The sequence below is a fragment of the Citrus sinensis genome, chromosome 9 (genome assembly GCF_022201045.2).
Source record: "Citrus sinensis cultivar Valencia sweet orange chromosome 9, DVS_A1.0, whole genome shotgun sequence".
Classification (NCBI taxonomy): Eukaryota; Viridiplantae; Streptophyta; class Magnoliopsida; order Sapindales; family Rutaceae; genus Citrus; species Citrus sinensis.
This window is the reverse complement of record NC_068564.1, coordinates 24,040,653-24,061,026: the sequence shown is the minus strand read 5'-3', so window position 1 is coordinate 24,061,026 and position 20,374 is coordinate 24,040,653. Positions and strand designations below refer to the sequence as shown.

Genomic DNA, 20,374 nt, shown 5'->3' with positions numbered 1-20,374 from the left:
AATTGATCTACTTTGGTAGGGGAAAACTGTCCTTCGGGCATGCCTTATTAAGGTCTGTGAAATCCACACACATTCTCCATTTCCCGTTGGCCTTCTTTACCAGTACTACATTGGAAATCCACTCCGGGTATTTGGCCTCCCTTATAAATCCTGCTTTTAACAGATACTCCACCTCGGCGTTTATGGCCTCGTACCTTTCTTGGTTAAAACATCTCCTATTCTGCCTCACCGGCCTCACCCCCTTCTTGATTGCCAATTTATGGCAAGCTACCCCACGATCAATTCCTGGCATGTCTTCGTGAGACCAGACGAATATATCTGCATGAGACTGTAGGCACTTCACCAGCTCGCCTTTTATTGCCCAGACCAAACCTGATCCGATCCTAACCACTTTGCTCGGGTTGTTTTTGCTTACCAAAATCTCTTCTAGCTTCTAAACAGGCTCTTGGCGACCCTTTTTAGAATCTCCTCGGTTATCTAGAGAAGTAACCTGTAGTGTCTCCTTGGCTGCTGTAGCATAACAGCTCCTTGCCATCCTCTGGTCGCATTTTACTACACCAACCTCCCCATTTACTCTGTACTTCAGTACCAAGTAATGCGTGGATACAACGCATTGACATATCCTCATAAATGGTCTCCCCAGTATCATCTGGTAAGGGCTTCTTTCCTCTACCACGACAAAGTCTAGCATCATCGTTCTTTCAAATGGCTTTATCCCCACAGTAATTGGGAGTTCGATGATCCCTATAAGAGTTAGCCGTCCCCCTCCAAATCCCTTTAAAGATGTATTTGTCCGCTCTAATTTTAAGTCTGCAATCCCCATATCATTTAGAGCCGACTTAAACAAGATGTCAACCGAGCTGCCCGTGTCTACTAGTATTCGTCGCAATTCTGTACCAACCACCATTGCCTTAATCACCAATGCATCCTCATGAGTATATAAGATACCCTCTTCATCGTCATCTGTCCACATAATGGGAATTTGCTGCACTTTTGCCTTCTTGGTTGCTGGCAAATTGAAAAGCACTTCTTTACTAGTCAGGGCGTATCTCCCACAGTTCTTCCGTGCCCTGTTCGAATCCCCAGCCAAGATTGGCCCTCCTGCTATCACGCGGATAGTTGGCTGTTCACGTTCCAAGCCCCTCTCACCTCCTTCATCCCGCGTGTACTGTGATTCAATGACGGGGGACATCCCATCTACATACTCATTCAGATAACGGTTTCTCACCAAATCCTCTACTTGAATCTTTAAGTCACGACATTGGCTGATGGTGTGACCGTGAGTGTCATGAAATTTACAGAATCTGCTCTTATCCCGTCGGTGAGCAGGTTTTGTTATAGGGGCTGGAGGGTACAACAGGCCTCGCCCCTCGATTCTCTCATACAACTCCTCCAGAAGGACTTTTAGCAGGGTGTATTGTCTGTACGCTGGGTTCTGGTCAATCAGCTGGACTGTTCGGCTATCATGAATATCATCCCGAACGGATATTGAAGGTAGCTGACCTGATTGCCCCGTTCTGGAGTTGGCTGTATGTAGTGCTCTAGGAGCGCTGTGATAAGGATGGTTAGCCAACTGTCGGAATTCTCATTGCCGCTCCAGGAATGGGGGGCGCGGGGGCTGAGCCCGATTGTGTTGGACCTGCTGCGATCTCTGAGCCATAGGATAAGGGCGAGACCGAGCTGATACTGCACCCATCATTGAGGACTCCCCAGTTCGCTTCCCCGACCCGCTTCCACTAGGGGTTCTCCTTTCCTTTCGTCTCAGCTCCTCTAGCTATTCATTCTTTATCTTTGCCGATTTTTCTTCTTCGATTTCAATGTCTCTCTTTACCTGTTCATACCCTGCTGAATAATTCTGCACCAGGGGGCTTCTTAGGTTATACCATAGCCGGCTTATCCTCACACCCTCCTTTAATCCCCTCAACGCCTGCGGGTGATTGAAAGCTCCCAAATCAAGCACGACTCGGTGGTATCGCTTTACAAAATCTCGAAGGGGTTCTTGTTCCTCCTGCTTCATCCCCATTAGTTCCATCATATCATCCTCTGGGGCCACCGCTCCTCGGAACCGTTCGGCCAACTTTTGGCACATCTGCTCGTACCCTCTGATACTTCCTCGTAACAGCTTGCGGTACCATTCTCGGGCTCGTCCCTCTAGTGTCAACGGGAACACCCTATACCTCTGAGCTGGTGTTAACCCCTGAACACCCGTCATGTCGTTGAAATGTTCAATATGCACCAGCGGATCACTTCGCCCGGAGTATTTGAGGTCGGGGAAGCGGAAATCTCTTGGGATTACATTACCCATGATTTCAGTTGATATTGGAGATTCTTCATCTAGCATTATCCTCCAGCTCGGGGGTTTCCTCTTACCTTGTATCTCCTCTATTACTTGCGCTAATCTGCATACCTCTCCCTCCAATTCTACAGCACGGTCAGGATCACGCGCAGCTATCTGATCTCGCTCCTGCTCAGCATTCTGTAACTGCTGTCTGAACTCTCCTTCATCAACACTGGCCCCTCGGCCATCAGCTTCCAGTACCCGTCCGGGGCGAGGTCGGTCTCTCCCTTCATCTACTCGTTCTCCTGGAACCCGACCAGCGCTTCTGTGGGGATGCACCCCATTAGGTTGGTTCGCCGGCCGAGGGATTTCCTCGATTTTACGCCTCCGGAGGCTGGGTTCTGCTTCAGCATCATCTCTCCCCACGGGGGTCTCACAATCCCTTCTCCGCTCATCCCTCAACTCATACAGTATGGTCGCGAGAGTCTCCATTTGTTTCTCCATCCGCTCCAATCGATCTTGCATCATCCTCTCCCGGGCTTCATTTGCAATTTCCCGAAGAGTGATGACCCCCGGCTTCGTTATCCTCCCTCAAAGCGTCATTCTTTGGCACATCCATGTCTAATCGTTCGCTGTTTCTCCGGTAACTACTAATTCGATGGTAGCTTTTTAACCAGCTCCCCACAGACAGCGCCAAAATGTTGATGCTGAAATCTGCTCGCCTTTGCCCGACCAGATTTTTACACCAACGTTCACGTTATCGATAATGAAGATATTAATTCTTTCTTGCTTCGGCGACTACTCCAGCCACTGACGTTGGAATTATCCCTCTTTTTCTCACTAAGCCTACGTTCACAAAAATGGATCAGAGACGCCGGTGGTTTTGCCGGCGTAAACCCTCCGATGCCTAAGTTAGCACAAGGTCTACAGGAAAACGGTGCAATTAAGATCTAAATAATTGCTTAGAATTGGCTCACTCTCGATATTGAAAAAGTATCTGGATACAATTTGTCAGAGTTTTCCCTTCTCTCAGTTTTTCTATCTCCTTCTTCATCGATTTCTTCCTCTTTTATAGCCGCCGCTCGTCCCACGTTTCCGTTTACCCTTTATCCCTCCTTTTTTAGGTGGTGGTAGCCCATCATGGGATTTTAACTGCTACATTGCGGGCAAACGTGGGATCTCGCGTTTCCTTCAATGGTTCTGAGAAAAGTGCAACTACCGCGATTCTGTGGGATCGTGTTCCCGCTTTTTTTGGGGGATGAGTATTGGCTCGGTATATACTTCTGGTCGGTACTCATCTCTGGTCGGTTCTTGTCTGTCCCCGTGTTCTGCTCGTACCATCTGGCTGAGGTGATCCACGCCGGTGTGGAAATAATGGCATGGCCGACCTGGTGCTTTTATTTACTTAACAATTATCATCACCAAAGGGTATTCCTGAAAACTGTATACACCCAAAGCCAACATGTACACACTAGACAAAATTAAAAACTAAAACCAACGTAGTATCTGAAATACAGTAACCCCTTGGTGGTCCATCTTTCTCTGAGTTGAATGCTTGTTATTGTAACTACAGTCTAATGCAACTCCTGAATGGTGCAATTACAACATAACAATATCATCATTTGGATCATCTAGATCAGGAATAGGGGGTGGGAAATCTGTGGGATGAATTGTCCATTCTTTAGGGTCTTGCATTGTCTCCTTTTCAGCTCTCTGAAATTTGGGTATGATGTTTCTCCAGCTTCAGTTACCTCGGTAGCTCCAATTTGTCCGCAGCAAAATTTGTAAGTCTCTTGTAAGTACGCCTCTAGATCGTCCTGAAACAACATATAGATCAAAACACATCAACTAATTTCTATGACTCAAATCAGTGGATATGTAATAACTTGTTACATTTTCCACATATTTTCTGGCCACAAGAATCAGCTTTTTCCTTTCATATAGGCCATTATACAGATATCTGCAAGCTGTGAAGAGAGTCGGCGCCGCAATCACTGTTGGCAGGCACCTTGTAGAACTGATGTCTGTGGCAAAAAGTCAGGAACTTTATCAGTATAAATTCCCTTTTATATATTCAAAACAAACGAAAAATTTAGGATCAACTTCAGTACTGCAAGCTATCTTACCGCCTTGTGCTTGGATTATAATCTCATTGAGGGCTCTAAGTTTGATGCCTTATCCAATTGGGATCATTCCAACAAAGAATGATTATTAACCAAAAACTCATTATATGACAAGCAGACAAGGGATTGTCTCTCACACGCCTAGCTAGCCAGAGTCAGGCAAGAATCCACAGCATGAACTGTAATTAATGAACACAATTATTTATGAAAATCTAACATGTACGGGCACCATATTCAATTATTAAAAGGAAGAAGCTCCACTTTTGTTGGCCATTTTGGACCTTTATAAATTGCTAAAGCTTCTGCAAACTTCACATCGTTAGAAAAGGGATGTGTAGCTAGTGTGTAGGGATGTGAAAGCTAGTGTTTATTGTTGCATCTGCACTCATCTTGTACCAGGGGAAGCCAATGTTGATATTATAAGGGCTCTTCATAACCCAAAACTTCAGAGGATTCTGTTGTATTACAACCTACAAGTCGTATTACAGATACAACCTACAAGTCGTATTACAGATACAACCTACAAGTCGTATTACAGATACAACCGACAAGTCGCACTAAAAATACATACGACAGACCGTATGAAGACTAATAGGAATTTAACACCTCAGTTATAAGGTTTGTTTGGATGCTAATTAACTCTCATATCCTACCAAGGTTTTTGCTTCTTTTTTTTTTGTTCAAAAGGCAAAAACAAAATTTCGCAGAATCTCAAATTCTGGGGATACAATAAGCAGTTTTGTTATTCAACAGTCAACACCAACATAGGTAACTTCAATCAACTTCAACTTCAAATGAAATCAATATATTCATAAAAGGGTTTGAAGGTTCAATCAACATCACTTCACCAAAGGGTATCTTGAAGTCTGTATGCACCTGAGCCAACATGCAGATACAGCCTTAGCCAGCATATCAAAAGCTAATCAAAATGAAAAATAAAATCCCTTTTCTGAAATGTTCCCTGTTTCTCTGTCTCAAATGCTTATTGCTGGTAACCCTACAGTATACTGCAGCTCCTGAATGGTGCAATTATGGTGTTACGTAGTTCTCTAAAAGTTGTGGCTCCAGCCCTGTTATCATCACTTGGATCGTCTAGATCAGTAGCCAGGGTTCGGATATCTGGGAAATTAATGGTCCGCTCTTCAGGGTCTTCAGAACTTAACATCATCCACTTGAGTTCAAAATTCATATCTGGGTCGATTTTGCCTTGTGGGTCATCCTCTTCATCTCTGTTTGAAATTGAGTTAAATGAGCTAGATGAGCTTGATGTTTCTAGACGACGGTTTATCTCTTCTTCCAATTTTTTCCAGTCGGCGGACTCCAAATCTCTCTCCAGCATAATTTGCTTTTCAATGCACATTTTACAAGTGTCTTCTAAGCAAGCTTCAAGATCCTCCTGAAACACCACAGAAACCAACACTTATCGAGTAGTTTTGCAACTCACAGGGTGAAGAAACCAGTGCTGATGCAATAAGTGGATTTGTTTTGACTTGGTACCTCATCCACATATTTGGTAACCCTACGAATCATGTTTTCTTTTTCCCTGTAATATTGGTCATTAAACAGAACTCTGCAAGCCGTGAAAACGGCTGAAGCTGCAATCACTGTAGGCAGGAACCTTGTAAAACTGATGTCTGCGGCAAAATGTTGGGATCCCGATCAATACAATATAGACTCCCATTTGTAATGTCAATACAAAAAAAAATGTAGAATCAACTTGTGTATTGCAAGCTATATTACCGCCTTGTGTTTGGATTACGATCTCATTGAGGGTTCTGCGTTTGATGCCTCTTCCAATTGGGATGATTCCAACAAAGAATTCCACGAAAGAAATAGGGGTTGCAACTCTCATTCTCCAATCAACTCCCACGTCAATCTTTTGTTCCATCGCCACTAATTGGACCTTCCTTACTACACGCGCATCAGTGTCCTTGTACTCATGATTATCTGCTTCCTTTTAATCAACATATTTGTAGACCAGACAAATTAGAGAAAGAACTTCAATGTATCAACAAAGAAAGAGTCGAATAGATATTATGATTTTACCAGAAACTCATCATATGAGAAGGAAGTGCTTTTCACACTCCAAGAGATAGTCAGACAAGCATCGGCAGCAAGAACAATATCCTCTCTCATTCCTCCTAGCATTCTCTGGTTAAAGAATTTCAAATTAACGAACACAATTATATATCTATGCAAATCTAACATCTGTATAGCTCAAAATTACAAGTTTAGAGATCGTTATATACCGGGACTTCATTTCTTGAAATGAAGCGATCAAATATGTTCATGGCAGCATATGGTATCATTGCATCCAGATTATTAGATTTTGAGATCTACATGAAAGCACAACTAAACATAATTTACAAGAACAAGAAAGGGATTCAAAAGAAGCACATAACCCAAGGCTGCAAGAAAGTACTTTCCAAGGAACACAAAATCCAAACTCTTCAATAAATTTCTATTCTTTTCTTTTACTCTGATTTGTCAGCAATCAGACGAAATTAAACATTCATTCTGAAATTTTCTTCCAAATGACACATTCATTTTGAAATCTTTTCCACCCTTTTGCTTTCTTGAAAGCCAAACAAGAAACCAAGAGGCAAGAATTCCAGAAGCACTTACTTGGAGGATCTGATGCATAGCAATTTTTCTGAGACTCTCTTTGTTGCTTTCTGCATAGCCCTCGGCAGGCATCCAATGCATTTCGATTCCAAAGAACTTAGAAGGTTTTTGTTCGCATACAGGCTCTGGAATATCTTCATTGTTGTTGTTCATTTTCAAGAGAAAAAAAGAAACTTAAGAGAAAAGAAAAAAAAGAAAGGAAATTACAGGAATTGAATGAAAGATTCAGTTAAGGCTCGGTTTTATGACTTGCTTTGATTCTCTCTCTTTGTGCAGCTTTCTTTATTTTTCTCTCTAGACAGTTATATTCCTTTGTTCGTTAAGATTAAGCGGGAAAAATTTCTGGGGTCTTAGTAGTAATTTCCCTCAGGTTATTTATTTCAATGTGGTTATCTGTGACCTATAATGGTAAAGTATTTGTTTTAAAGACCCTTGTTGGAAAAAAAAAAGTAGATATAAAATAATTTTATAATATCACTTCAAGCGTTTTAATATATTTTTATCTAAATAAAAACGTTTCTGAATTCTAATGCTAATGCCGAAAGTATTTTCATGTAAATGTGAAATTATCTTTGATCTTGGTCTTATAAAAGAAAACCATTTGGGACCAAAAATAATATATTTTTTGAATAATAATAAAGAAAATATTTTCTTAAAAATCTTAATGCAATTTCCTTAAAATTTCCAAAAGATGTATGTTTTCGGATATTTTTCATATAAACACAACTTACCAAAGCATGTAAATAAGTCTTACCTTGAAGTATCATTTTAGGCTAATATCATCTATCAAATGCTCTATAGGAGGCTAATAAAAAACTGTTCAAAGATGTCTATATAGTTCATATATGCGAAGTTAAATCTAACATTTAACCAACCACAGATTATAACCTAAGTTCAAAAAGAACTTGCACGAAAGGATCAATATTGGCCCTGCCAAGTTTGCTGTCTTCTTCTCATCCTAAAATGTAGGAGTGTTCGCGGATCGGATTTTACGGATTAGACATCAATCCATATCCGATCCATAATTTTACAGATTATAATTTTTCAATCCAATCCAATCCACGGATTGATTAAACTTAATCCAAATCCAATTCATACATCTGCAGATCGGATGCGAATTTGACTCAATCCATATCCAATCCATATGTCTGCGGATCGGATGTGGATTTCACTTAATCCATATACAATCCACCATTTTGCGCATTAGTTTCTGAATTAAAAAATTTTAGTTCTCCCCAATCCATGAACTAATGAAATAAAAAAAAATCTAATATAAAAATAATTTTACTACCAATTAAATTTAAAATTGAATAAAATTTAAACAAATTAATTGTTTAAATAAAACTAAAATAATACATTCAAAGTTTCAAAATATAGCACATCGAGATTAATTGTTCAAATAAACCTACAATAATACGTTTAAAGTTTCAAAATATAACACACTAAGATTAATTATTCAAATAAAGTTACAATAATATATTAATATAACACTTAAATTAATTGTTCAAATAAAGCCACAATTAATTGAAACGACGATGTTTCTGAAACCAAACACAATCTGATCCTTCACTAGGGCTATTGCACTTGTCGAAAAGTGGTGATTATGGAGCCGTCAACGATGGGAACCAGGAGAAGTACGGGTGGCGATCTTGAAGGTTGTGATAGTGCAATTGTTTGGCTGGAACCAGTGATTGTGAAGTGGCTCGATGGACTCAGGAAAGAAGATGGCTTGCTCTCACTGGAATCACGCTGCGGACGTCCTTCAAATTGGTGTCAAGAGTGTATCGAACCAGTATTGAGTGTTGCTAGTGCGTGTGACAGCGGAGAAGCTTAGGGTTTTTTGTTTGCAAATTGTTGGTGACTTGACGTTATGTTATTTTGCTTTTGGGCGACTTTGCAAATTGTTGGTAACTTGGCATTATGTTACTTTGCTTTTGCTAGTGCGTGTGACTTTACTTTTATTTTGTTTTATAATTTTTACAAGTTATATTTGTATATTTGATTATTTCATTATTTTTTATTTAATATTAATATTGGGTAATGGCTAAGATATGTTATAGTGCTTATGTAATTATGTAATATCACATTTTTAATATTCTTTAATTAAATTTATAATAATTTTTTAACTAAATAAATAATTTTTTTTTTGCGGATTCACGGATTTTTACGGATTTACAGAAGTAAATCCATATCTAATCCATCGACTGCGGATTTTTAAATTTTCAATCCATATCCAATCCACAGATCCACAGATCGGATTTTCACGGATAAGGCGGATTGAGCGGATCGGATTGGATTCTGAACACCCTACTAAAATGTAATAATATAATGTTAATTGTCATTCAATCAGCAATATGTATTCTACGCGATGTTTACTAATTGGTAACTCCTGCTATTCAGTAGAAACAAATGACAAATTCAATAGTTCATAGTAGAAGCTATGAGTAGTCAATAACAGCATGCTAGTCTGGTGGAATCAAATTTTAGAAAGCCATGCAGATTCAACCAATTTCAATTTCAATCAAATTTCAAAGAATTTCACATCCTGAGATTATTTGGGGCCAAATTCAATCAACTTCAGCTTCAAGTAAATCAATATATTCTCATAAAGATTTGAAGAGTCAACCAATGTCAATTTCACCGGAGTATTTTTCAAAACCATATGCATCCTTCGCCAACTAGTAAACACTACCAATCAAAATGAAAATCGGAAGCCAATGGAGTTTCTGAATTCTGAATACAGTAATCCTATACTGATGAGTCCCTTCTTCCTCAGAGTCAAATGCTGTAACTGGTGACCACCCTACAGTATAATGCAGCTCTTGCATGGCGCACAAAGGTCAAAATAATTTCTGGCCTCAACCGTCCCATCATTTGGATCATCTGGAGCAGGAGGCAGGGTACGGAAATCTGGGGAATTGATGGTCAAGTCTTCAGGGTCATCGGAACTCCACATCATCCACTTGAGCTCAAAATTCATTTCTTGGTCAATATCACCTTCTGCCTCATCCTGATTCTGTTCTTGAATTGGCTCCTTACCAGATCTGTGTGAACCCGAGCTTGATGTTTCTCCAGCCTTAGCTATCTCTGCAGCTCCTATTTCCAGTTTTGGCTTCTCCACAAACCACACATCTCTTAACAGTAGAATTTTCTTTTCAATACACTTTTCATAAGTCTCATCTAAGCAGGTTTCTAGATCCTCCTGAAACAATACACAAATCAAAACTCATCAAATAACTTTGACCTCCTGAAGAAACAAGGGCTCAGTCAATAATGCATTCTTTTATGACTTTTACCTCCTCCACATATTTTCTAGATAAAAGAATCTTCTTGTTCTCCTCATATATGTCATCATACAGAAGCCTGCAAGCCGTGAGAACAGCTGATGCTGCAATCACTGAAGGCCTAAATCTTGTAAAACTGATGTCTGTAACAAAAATCAGGAAATTGATCAGTACAAACCCTATTCGTATGATCAGAACAACGGAATATATCGACTTAGACTCTAAAATGTAAGCTATCTTACTGTCTTGCGTTTGAATTATGATCTCATTGAGGGTTCTACGTTCGATGCCTTTGCCAATTGGGATCATTTCAACAAAGAATCTCACAAGGCATATAGGAGTTACAGCACGCATTTGCCATTTAAGTCCCCTGAGAATCTGAAGCTCCATCTTTAGCATGAGATCCTTATCCAGATTCCATTTTCCCTTTCAATTAACACATTTGTGGACCAGAGAAAATTCAGAGAAATAACTTTAATCTATCAAAAGACAAAGAGTACTCTACAGAATTTAAAATTCTACCAGAAACTCAGGAACTGAAAAGGAATTGTCTCTCATCTTCCAAGCCAGAGTGAGGCAAGAATTGGCAGCAAGAACTATATCATCTCTCACGTGGTCAAGCACAGTCTGATTGAAATATAACAAAGTAATGAACACAGTTTTATATCTGAAAATCTAGAATGTATAGTTCCAAATTTTCGGGTTTGCATGTTGTAATACCGGGAGTTGATGCCTTGAAATGAAGCGATCAAAGATGTTCATGGCAAGATATGGTATGAATGCATCCAGTTTATCAGATTTTGAGTTCTGCATGAACAGATTTTGTATCAGTAAATTTCAGAAATTGATTACAGATGACAAGTTTCATTAAACATCTAACATTTGAAGTAAACTTTACATGTCGCAGAAATTCTTTTCTTTTTTTTTAATCTTGATTTATATAAACTTTCCTATCAACAATTCTTTCACTAATTAATAAGTTACCTCGTCACTATTTTTGCAATAAATTGAAGGAACAAGAAACTAGTCAGTTCTTTCAATCCTTTATTTTATTTTATTTTTCTCACTACGCAAACAGGGGCATGCAAGTTCAATTCATGAGAAAATGCAACAAACAAGAACTTCCATTTTCATTCATTCTTTCCCCTCCATTTTCCCATCAACCAAACACAATCACCTGAACAGGAAAGGAATCCAAAAGAACCCAAAAGGCAGACTGAAATAATACAGATAGTCACAGAACCAAACAGGGAACAGAAGTGTATTCAATACAAAAATCAGAGCCCAGATTATTGACAGGACAGCAGATGATCAAGAAAGTACCTTTCAAGGAGCACAAGATTCAAAGCCTTTTAGTTTTCTATACTCTGATTTCTCAGCAATCAAATGAAAATACATGGTCTAACTTCAGATTCTCTATTCCCAATGTGCCATTCATTTTCATTTCTTTCTCCTTAATTTTCTCGGAAAAAAAAAATAAAAAGAATTTAGAAGCACTCACTCGGAGGATCACATGCATAGCTACTTTTCTCAGAGTCACTTCTTTGCTCTCTGCATAACCCTCATCAGCCATCCACTCTGTTTCCACATTGAAATACTTCTCAAATTGTTCTTCTTTGTATGCAGGCAGTGGGTAATCATGATGGAAGTTCATTTTCAAAGAGAAAAAAAAAATTAAGAACTTGTTTGTTTGCAGAGAAAATAAATGCAAAGAAAGGAAAATGTAGGAGTTGAATAAGATTCAGTTATATAGGCTGATAATTTGGTTTGGTTACCTCTCTATATGCAGCTTTGTTTGTTTTCTCTCTCTAGACCGTTATTTTTAGTTAGTTTGTTAAGATTGAGCGGGAAAATTTTTTGGCGGCTTGGAGGTGACATCTCTCAGGTTACTTATATTTTATGCAGTTACTCAGTGGCCAATAGGATTATAGCATTTGGAAAAGTTCATGTTTTGATCTACTTTAGGGGAAAGCCAACTTTGCTCCCATTAAGTCCCCCGTTCTATTATAAATCCTGAGGGGAACATAAGAGCCAAGAGAGATATTAACAACATATTGACATGAAAACAAAACTGAACCATTCACAGTCAAACATTGACCTCAATTTCAGTCAACATCCACAGTCAAACTGAAATGTAAATGGTAACCAGAATGCAAAAGATAAGTGGAAAAAAATATATAGTATCTGAAAGAGGAAATTAATGTTGCTTTAAGAGTTCCCTCTCATCAGCCAGTAACCCATTTCACCTCCACTGCAAGGGGCAAAGGTTAAAACAGCATCTGTCTTCACCCCAGTGGCCATTATATTCTGGAGCAGGAGTTGGGGCTCGGAAAACTGGGGAATCAATGGTCCATTCCTTTGGGTCATCAGAACTCCAGAGCATCCACTTTAGTTCAAAGTTCGTCTCCGGGATGATAGTATCTTCCAGCGTTAACTTCGCAATATTGGATTTCGGTTCTTCCTTTATTTCTTCAAGCATTGACTTCTCATTATCGATTTCTGGTTCTTCCTTAATCTTTTCGAGCATTGGCTCCTTACCTGGTCTACGTGAGATTGAGCTTGAGCTTGATGCCTCTCCAGCTCCTACTTTCAATTCTCGCCCCTCATTTCTTTCCAGTAGATTAGTCTTTGTCAAGCAAGCTCCTACCTCGTCCTAAAACAACAAATGTATCAGACTCATCAATCAGGGTCTCATTCAAATGATACTATTTATGGTTGTGTCTTGACTTGTTACCTGTTTCACATATTCCCCTGCCTGCTTTGGCTCCTTGCCAGGTCTATGTGAGCTTGAGCTTGATGTCTCTCCAGCTCCTACTTTCAATTCTCGCCCCTCATTTCTTTCCAGCAGAATTTTCTTACCTATGCACATTTCATAAGTCTTTGTCAAGCAAGCTTCTAGCTCCTCCTGAAACAACATATATACCAGAACTCATCAAACAAGGGCTCATTCGTATAACAGTTTTAATGGATGTGTTCCGACTTTTTTTACCTTGTTCACGCAGCTGCTAGCTAACAGAATCATCTTGTTTATCTTATATAATAGGTTATCAAACAGAAGTCTGCCACCCACAAGAATAGCTGATGCTGCAATTACTGAAGGCCTGAATCTTGTAAAATTGATGTCTGTGATAAAAATTAGGAAAATTGATATATCAGACATAATGGACAAAGTAGAGAACCCAAAATCAAAATAAATCCATTCGCATCAAAGATAACAGACATCGATCATTCTTACAGATTTTATCATATGATTTCATATGCTTAGTCTACACAATTGGATTGAATCAGACTCAGTACAGTCCAATTAAATTTCAATCCACATGACTGGAGTCAGTAAAAATTCTCCACTGAAAGCTATCTTACCGCCTTGTGTCTGGATTATGATCTCGTTAATGGATCTGCGTTTGACGCCTCTTCCCACTGGAATCTTTGCCGCAAAGAACCCCACAAAGGATATAGGAGTAATAGGTACAGCAAGAATATGCCATGTTTCTGTCATCATAATCTCAAGGTACACCCTGTCTATGTTGTCTCTGCTCAATTTCCTTTTTTTCTTTTAAAAGATATGCAGATCAGACAAATTAGAGAAAGTGCTTCGATCAATTAACAGACAAAAATAAATAAATAAATAAAATACATCGCATGTAATAACTTACCACAAACTCTTCGAGTGAGAAGCTGAAGATGTCTGTAAACTTCCAAGCCATCATTAGGCAGCAATGGGCAGTAAGATCTAAATCATCTCGTACTTTTCCTAGCACAATCTGAATAAATAAGTTACATTCATGAATAAGATTAGTTACCTGTGAAAGTCTAACTTTGTATAACTTAAAAATTCTTAATACATAAATAATTTGTAATACCGGGAGTTGATGCCTTGAAATGAAACGATCAAATGTGTTCATGGCAATATATGGTATGTATGCATCCAATTTGTCACATTTTGAGCTCTGCATCAAACAAAAGTTATACCACTAAAGCTTAAAATTTGATTAATAGAATGCATATTATATCCTATAATTTAAATAAATAACTTTGTAAGCATGTCACAGAAATAGACATTGATATGCTTTTCTCTTGATTTATAATGCTTTAGCAACTTATGGAATTATGAGCAGCGAGGGCACGGCAAGGTTAGGGATGTCTTTGGTCTATTCTGAGAAGCTGCTGCAGTGATTACAAAAACAAAACTTGAGTTGGCAGTGGTCATTATAAAGTTCCAGAAACATTTTTCAGTTTCTGTAGTAGCGTGAAGCACGCCGTGAAATTTTGGGAAGAGATGAAGCAATCCTGGAAGCCTAAAGAATGGTTCAATGTCAAGACTCATTGAGGCCAAAGTTTGAGATATGATGATGGTGCAGAGATCATGGAATTTGACTCCAATAATGGTTGAATCAATCGCTAAAACTATAGTGAACTTAGTGGCAAGCAAAGAAGGAACCAAAACTAAAACTCAAAAATCAGAGCAAATATCTAGAGATTTCTATGCCAAAGTCTTTGCAGTGTAGTGTGTCTGGAGGATGAACAGAAGCTTGTTTGTGAATCCGTTAGCAATTAATGAATCTCATCTTCTTTGCAAATGATAAAAAAGAATATCAACAATTCTATTTTATTAGTCAATCCTTTCTCATTACCTTTTCTTTCTTTAATTTTCTCAATAGGTAAACAGGGGTGTGTGTAATTCAATTCAAGATAAATTACAGAAAACAAGAACTTTCAGCCTCACTTTCTTTCATTTCTTTTTATTATTTTCCGAGCAACCAAACATAATCCAGAAAGTCTGATAATGTTCAATTCTTGAAAACACAAAACAGAACCCAGAAGATTAACAATAAAGCAGCCGATCAAGAAGGTACTTTCCAATGAAAAACAAAAGTTCAAAGCCCTTTGATTTTCTTTTCTCTTATCTTTTTACTTTGTTTACTCAGCAATCAAAACAAAACCACAAGAAGCAAGAAGCAAGAAGCAGAAGCACCTACATGGAGGATCACACGCATGGCTACTTTTCTAAGAAGTGCTTCTTTGCTCTCTGCATAGCCCTCGGCAGCCATCCAATCCGGTTCCATATTGTAGTACTTCTCATAAGCTTCTCGTGTGTATTCAGGCCGTGTATATTGGGGATTCATTTTCAAAGGAGAAGTAAAAAAGATTCCAAGTTCTTGTTTGTTGGCAAAGAAAATAAATGCAAAGAAAAGAAAATAAAGAAATTGAATGATACATTCCGATAATGCTTTGATTCTCTCACTATAAGCAGCTTTGTTTTCTCTCTCTAGACAGTTACTGTTAGTTCGTTAAGTGTGCGCGGCAAAATTTTTGACGGCTTGGTGTTGAACGGTGACTAATAGGACTCAATGAGTATTTTAAGTTTTTGTTTTTAATAAGCACTATATATATATATATATATATATATTATTTGAAGAGATACTATGTTTAATTTATTTTAAGGAAATTCATAAATTTATTTTAAAAACAAGAAGAAAAGAGTGGGAGAGCTCTTGTCCATGTATATTTGATAATTTGATCTAAAGACTACACAGTTTAATGAGAGAGAAGAAAACGATGAAAATATGTTTTTACTAATAAGGGTGATTATGGAATCAGCCGGGTTATATTAAAAAATTTGGATAATTTTAAGGATGGGGTTATTTAAACCCACTAATTTCCTCTCTACATCTTTTTTTAATTAAAAATTTTATTATCTAAATAAGTTCTTATCAAATTGCTCAACTAACCCCTTTTTTTTCTTTTTCTTTTCTCAATTTTACAAATTCTCATCAATTCATTCATTTAAATTATTTTAGCTGCAAATAATTAATATCACTAACTAAGAGAAACAAAGCCCACCATTTAAAAATGAATATCAACAAATTTTACAGGCCATAAAAATTAGTAAATATCAAGAAATTAATTTTTAATAGACATAAAAGCTAATGAATATCAATAAAAAAAAATTCTTACATATAGAAAGCATGGAATATATATCATGATATAGTAAGAGAGGCCAAAAAATAAATTTAAAAGAGAGGGAAATTAAGTGTTTAATTTGCGATATGTGAAGGTATAGAGAGAATATTAATTGTAAGATATAAAGTGACTAGTGGAAAGTAGTTTTGATATTTCTAAATTTTTAATTTTTAATAATGAATTTATTTTTTAAAATGGGTGTATAGAGGAATTTGAGGGGTCCGAATAGCCCCATCCTAATTTTAAATATTGTACCTATTAAAACTTAATTATGGAAGTTTTACAATTTTTTTTTTTAGTGTTTGGTTTTTTTTTTTTTTTTTTTTTATTTGTTGGAAGCATCTAAAATCACGGTGGTTTCTGGCTTTAACTTCTAGTTATCATTCCTGTAATCATGGGATAGCCTATTTGAAAATTAGCTTGTACTAGCTCCCATGAGAATCACGATAAAGAAATTTAGAGAGGAAAAGGAAAATTACAAAACTAGGGAAATCTAAGGGATTTTGTACACACACATTTAATTAAAACTGAAATCGAAATACTAACAAAACCGAAAGGCTCTTGTTCTCGTGCTATATACTGCCAAAGATATGACAACAGAAATGTGGTATACTTTCACTTTAACATGTTTTTACTCGAAATTCTCAGGCTCTCAGCCTAACTATTGCTCTTGAGTCTTGAGTCTTGAATAAAAGAATAGTTAATATTGTTGTCAGTTGCTATGGGTAGCATTAATTTTAGTAGGTGATGGTTGGCCGTGATGCTGTTTTAAGAATGTTAGTTGTTTCAATCAACACGGGGGTTCAAATTTTCTATGGTTTCAGGAATGACCGATCAGAGCCTGGAGAAGGTGGTATATCTCTGTGAAGGAGTGAGCCCATCGAGCCTAGTATGGTCTGACCGATCTGAGGCCGGAGAAGGTGTTGAAAGATGCATCAAGTCTAGTAGGGTCATTACAGTTGAGTTGTTTATGTAGAGAATTGAATGCTCAGATGGCTACTCAGCAAATCAATTGCTTCCCAAGATCACAGCCAAGATCAACAAGATGCTTTGAATCAATTAAACAGCCTTCAAGATTCAATTATTAAAAACCTTCAATGGAGAATTAACTGTGGTCTGTATCAAAGATTAAGCTGAAAACAAGAAGCAAACACACACAAAACAAAGGAGGATTTACGTGGTTCAATTGTCCATTGAGCACAATCTAAATCCACGGGGAAGCCACCAGAATGAGTCTTTATTGATGATATAAGGTGTTTGTACAAAGCTTTTATAGAGAAAACAACAAGGAAGAAGATGGTTATTATTACTTCCTCCCTCAAATCTCCCTAGAAAGCTCTGAAATTCTGCTGGAACCGGCCTAACAAATCAGTTTATATCAGCTGCTCTTGGAAATCCAGATTGAACCAGATTTTGCCACGTGTGTAACAGCTTATAACCAATTTGATTCCCCTTCACGTGCTTACTGGCTGATCAATAAAGACTATAAGTGGATCTTACAAAAAAAACCTACTAAAATTTAGTAGAGCATTACTGGCTGATCTGGCTAAGATGGTAGGACCGACCTACACGAATCTTTCTCCTTAGCATTAGTTTAATTAAGAGTACAAAATAATAATCCTCTTCTGGTAGAAAAACTAGCTTGTTTCCTCTCAACAGACAAATTGATAAGTTTATAGAGAGCTACAAAGCTGATGTGGTATGAATAAATTGGTGATATAAAATTATTATGTGGAAAATTATTATGGGTCTCACATGATTATATTTATTAATTAACTGTTATTATTTTTTAACCAATTGATTTCTTTTGCCAAATCTTATTAGAGAATAATCTTCGGTGAAATCTGTCACTTAAAATTTAAGAATATTCATATTGTATCACCAAAAATCATTAATTGAATATGCAGAAGCGTACATGAATCCATAATGATCAATTGCTTTCCAGATCAACATATTTTCCTAGAGAATTTTTTAACTTTCTCTATTCACTCCCTGATAATAGGATGTTATAAAAGAATAAAATATTATGTTTGACTTAGGGACCATAATCACTTCTATAAATAACTTCCCTGTTATCTTTTGGTATTTCTATTTTAGCTCATTATAAAAATAAAAATTACCCTTAAGTCTTTACACATTAAAGGTTCACACCTATTAGATAACATTAAAGTCTAAATTATAGAAAAAGTGAATAGATCACTTTTAATCAGGCTTAACTTTATAAGACAGTCTTCAATATATAATTATTCACATATAATTCCAACGTTGGATTAAGGATCTAACACAATAAAGAACTAATTGTGTGTCAGCTTTAATGATGTAGAATGAGTGTTAGAATGAACAACGTACCTTTTCGAAGTTATAACTTGAGTTGCATATGTATGTTTGGGCTCATAATATACCATTTTGAAGCTTACAAAGAGACGAATTTAACCTAATATTCTTAGCCATACTAGCCTTGTTTTTCGATAGGAAATTCTATTTCTCTTAGCCTTATTTTTTAATTTTAAGTTATTTTTATATTTTTCCTATTGTGTTCAAGATTTTTATTTTTTTTATAGACATCGAATTTCAAAGCCGTTTGTTTTTTTTTTTTTCATTTTTTAGTTAGTATAATTTATTTATGTATATAATAATGCAAGTTTGCTTATTTTGATAAATTCGAGTTATTCAGGATTAATATAAAGAGCTTCTTTAGTTTTGTTATTCAGTCTTTCATTGATAAAGTTTGATAATTTTCATAAACTTTTGTTTCCCCATCTTTTCAATTTAACGTTTCCATTTCTTTATTTAGACTAAGTGTTTGCCAACAACATCAATGGCAGCATCATCATTAAAGACTCCCATGCCCACTCCAAAAAAAGCAAATTGGTCTGATCTCCTTGTTGAGCTGCTGGTTTCAATCTTAACTCACTCATCATCGCTCGAGATTCTCCGTTCAAGCATAGTTTGTTCTTTATGGAATAAAATCATAAGAGACCACGAACAGTTCTTGTTCTTTGGATCATATTGCCTTCGAAAACCACTGAAGCTGATGTTTATAAGTTGGTGAAATTGGATAACAATAATTCAAATGTTTTAGAGGTTAATATCTAATTTAGGTTGTCAAACAATTCTTATTGTTTATATAAAATATACATTAAAAAAAAATCATGTATGCGAATCATTAGTATTTTCGTTTTTGGTTTATCCTTAAAATAACCACAAAAAAAAAAAAATTAGACCATAACAACGTATTTGCTCAAACATTATCATACTCTCCTCAAAGAAAAATATTTGCAAAGAGCTGATAGGAGGCCAAAAGGTAATTTTGGTGACCTTGAGCAGCCCATTTCGACCAAGAGGTAATTCTGGTGACCTTGAGTAAGCCATATCGACCAGGAGATAATTCTGGTGACCTTGAGCAGCCCATCTTGACCAGGAGGTAATTCTTGTTGACCTTGAGTAGGCCATCTCGACAAAGAGATAATTCTGGTGACCTTAAGTAGACTACGGTGGCGTTTGTTTTTTTGTTTGAAATCTGAATAGATCTGAATTAGTTTGAATTTTGAATAGATCTGAATGTCTGAATTTGAATAATATGTTTGTTTTTTCGTCTGAATCTCGAAAAATAATTATGAAGTTTTTTTTAACTTAAAAAGCTAAATAATATATTAAATAGCACAATACTTTAACATTTATAAGTAAAAAATATTCAAGTGAATACATAATTATTTTGGAATTTTAATACATAAAATACCATAAATATCAAATTGTATCGTATATAATATAAGAAAGAAAAAACACGGATATTTTTATGTGGGGTAAATGTCTATGGGTGAGTTTTGGGATAGACATGAAAAATAAATTATAAAGTAGGGATTTTTTTATATGAGTAAGTAATTGACTTAATTCAGATTTCTCGATTAAGTAAAAAGTCAAAAAAATTGGCTTATTTTATTAAGTCAAAATTATCTAAAAAGTCTTATTAAGTTATAAAAACAAACACCTCTAATTAACTTAATTAATTAAGTTAAGTCACTTTAATTCATTAAATTAAAAAACAAACGCCACCTATCTCAACTGAAAGGTAATTTTTGAGACCTTGTGCAGGCCACCTT

At 36.7% G+C, this 20,374-nt stretch overlaps 2 protein-coding genes across 2 annotated transcripts; both read right to left on the bottom strand.

Moving 5' to 3' along the window:
- Window positions 1-433: 433 nt before the first annotated feature.
- LOC107175564 (uncharacterized) lies at window positions 434-1,696 on the bottom strand. The gene is made up of 2 exons (XM_052434104.1): window positions 1,593-1,696; window positions 434-1,550 (listed from the first exon to the last, which is right to left on the bottom strand). Exons 1-2 carry the CDS (start codon window positions 1,694-1,696, stop codon window positions 434-436), a joined length of 1,221 nt encoding a protein of 406 aa, XP_052290064.1.
- A 10,856-nt stretch (window positions 1,697-12,552) lies between these two features.
- Window positions 12,553-15,436, bottom strand: LOC107175565 (uncharacterized). Its single transcript, XM_052434103.1, has 7 exons — window positions 15,254-15,436; window positions 14,174-14,260; window positions 13,967-14,074; window positions 13,674-13,863; window positions 13,300-13,433; window positions 13,045-13,215; window positions 12,553-12,963 (listed from the first exon to the last, which is right to left on the bottom strand). Exons 1-7 carry the CDS (start codon window positions 15,434-15,436, stop codon window positions 12,553-12,555), a joined length of 1,284 nt encoding a protein of 427 aa, XP_052290063.1.
- Window positions 15,437-20,374: the final 4,938 nt, after the last annotated feature.

Bases quoted from the DNA above. Each gene is read 5' to 3' on its own strand.
- LOC107175564 (XM_052434104.1), bottom strand. From the start codon at position 1,696: ATGGGTGCAGTATCAGCTCGGTCTCGCCCTTATCCTATGGCTCAGAGA. The intron at 1,551-1,592 runs GCAATGAGAATT...TCCTTATCACAG, and splicing joins CGCCCCCCATTCCTGGAGCG to CGCTCCTAGAGCACTACATA.
- LOC107175565 (XM_052434103.1), bottom strand. From the start codon at position 15,436: ATGAATCCCCAATATACACGGCCTGAATACACACGAGAAGCTTATGAG. The intron at 14,261-15,253 runs GTTTTGTTTTGA...TGTTTGATGCAG, and splicing joins CTTGCTTCTTGCTTCTTGTG to AGCTCAAAATGTGACAAATT. The intron at 13,864-13,966 runs GTAAGTTATTAC...ATCTTTTAAAAG, and splicing joins TCTCACTCGAAGAGTTTGTG to AAAAAAAGGAAATTGAGCAG.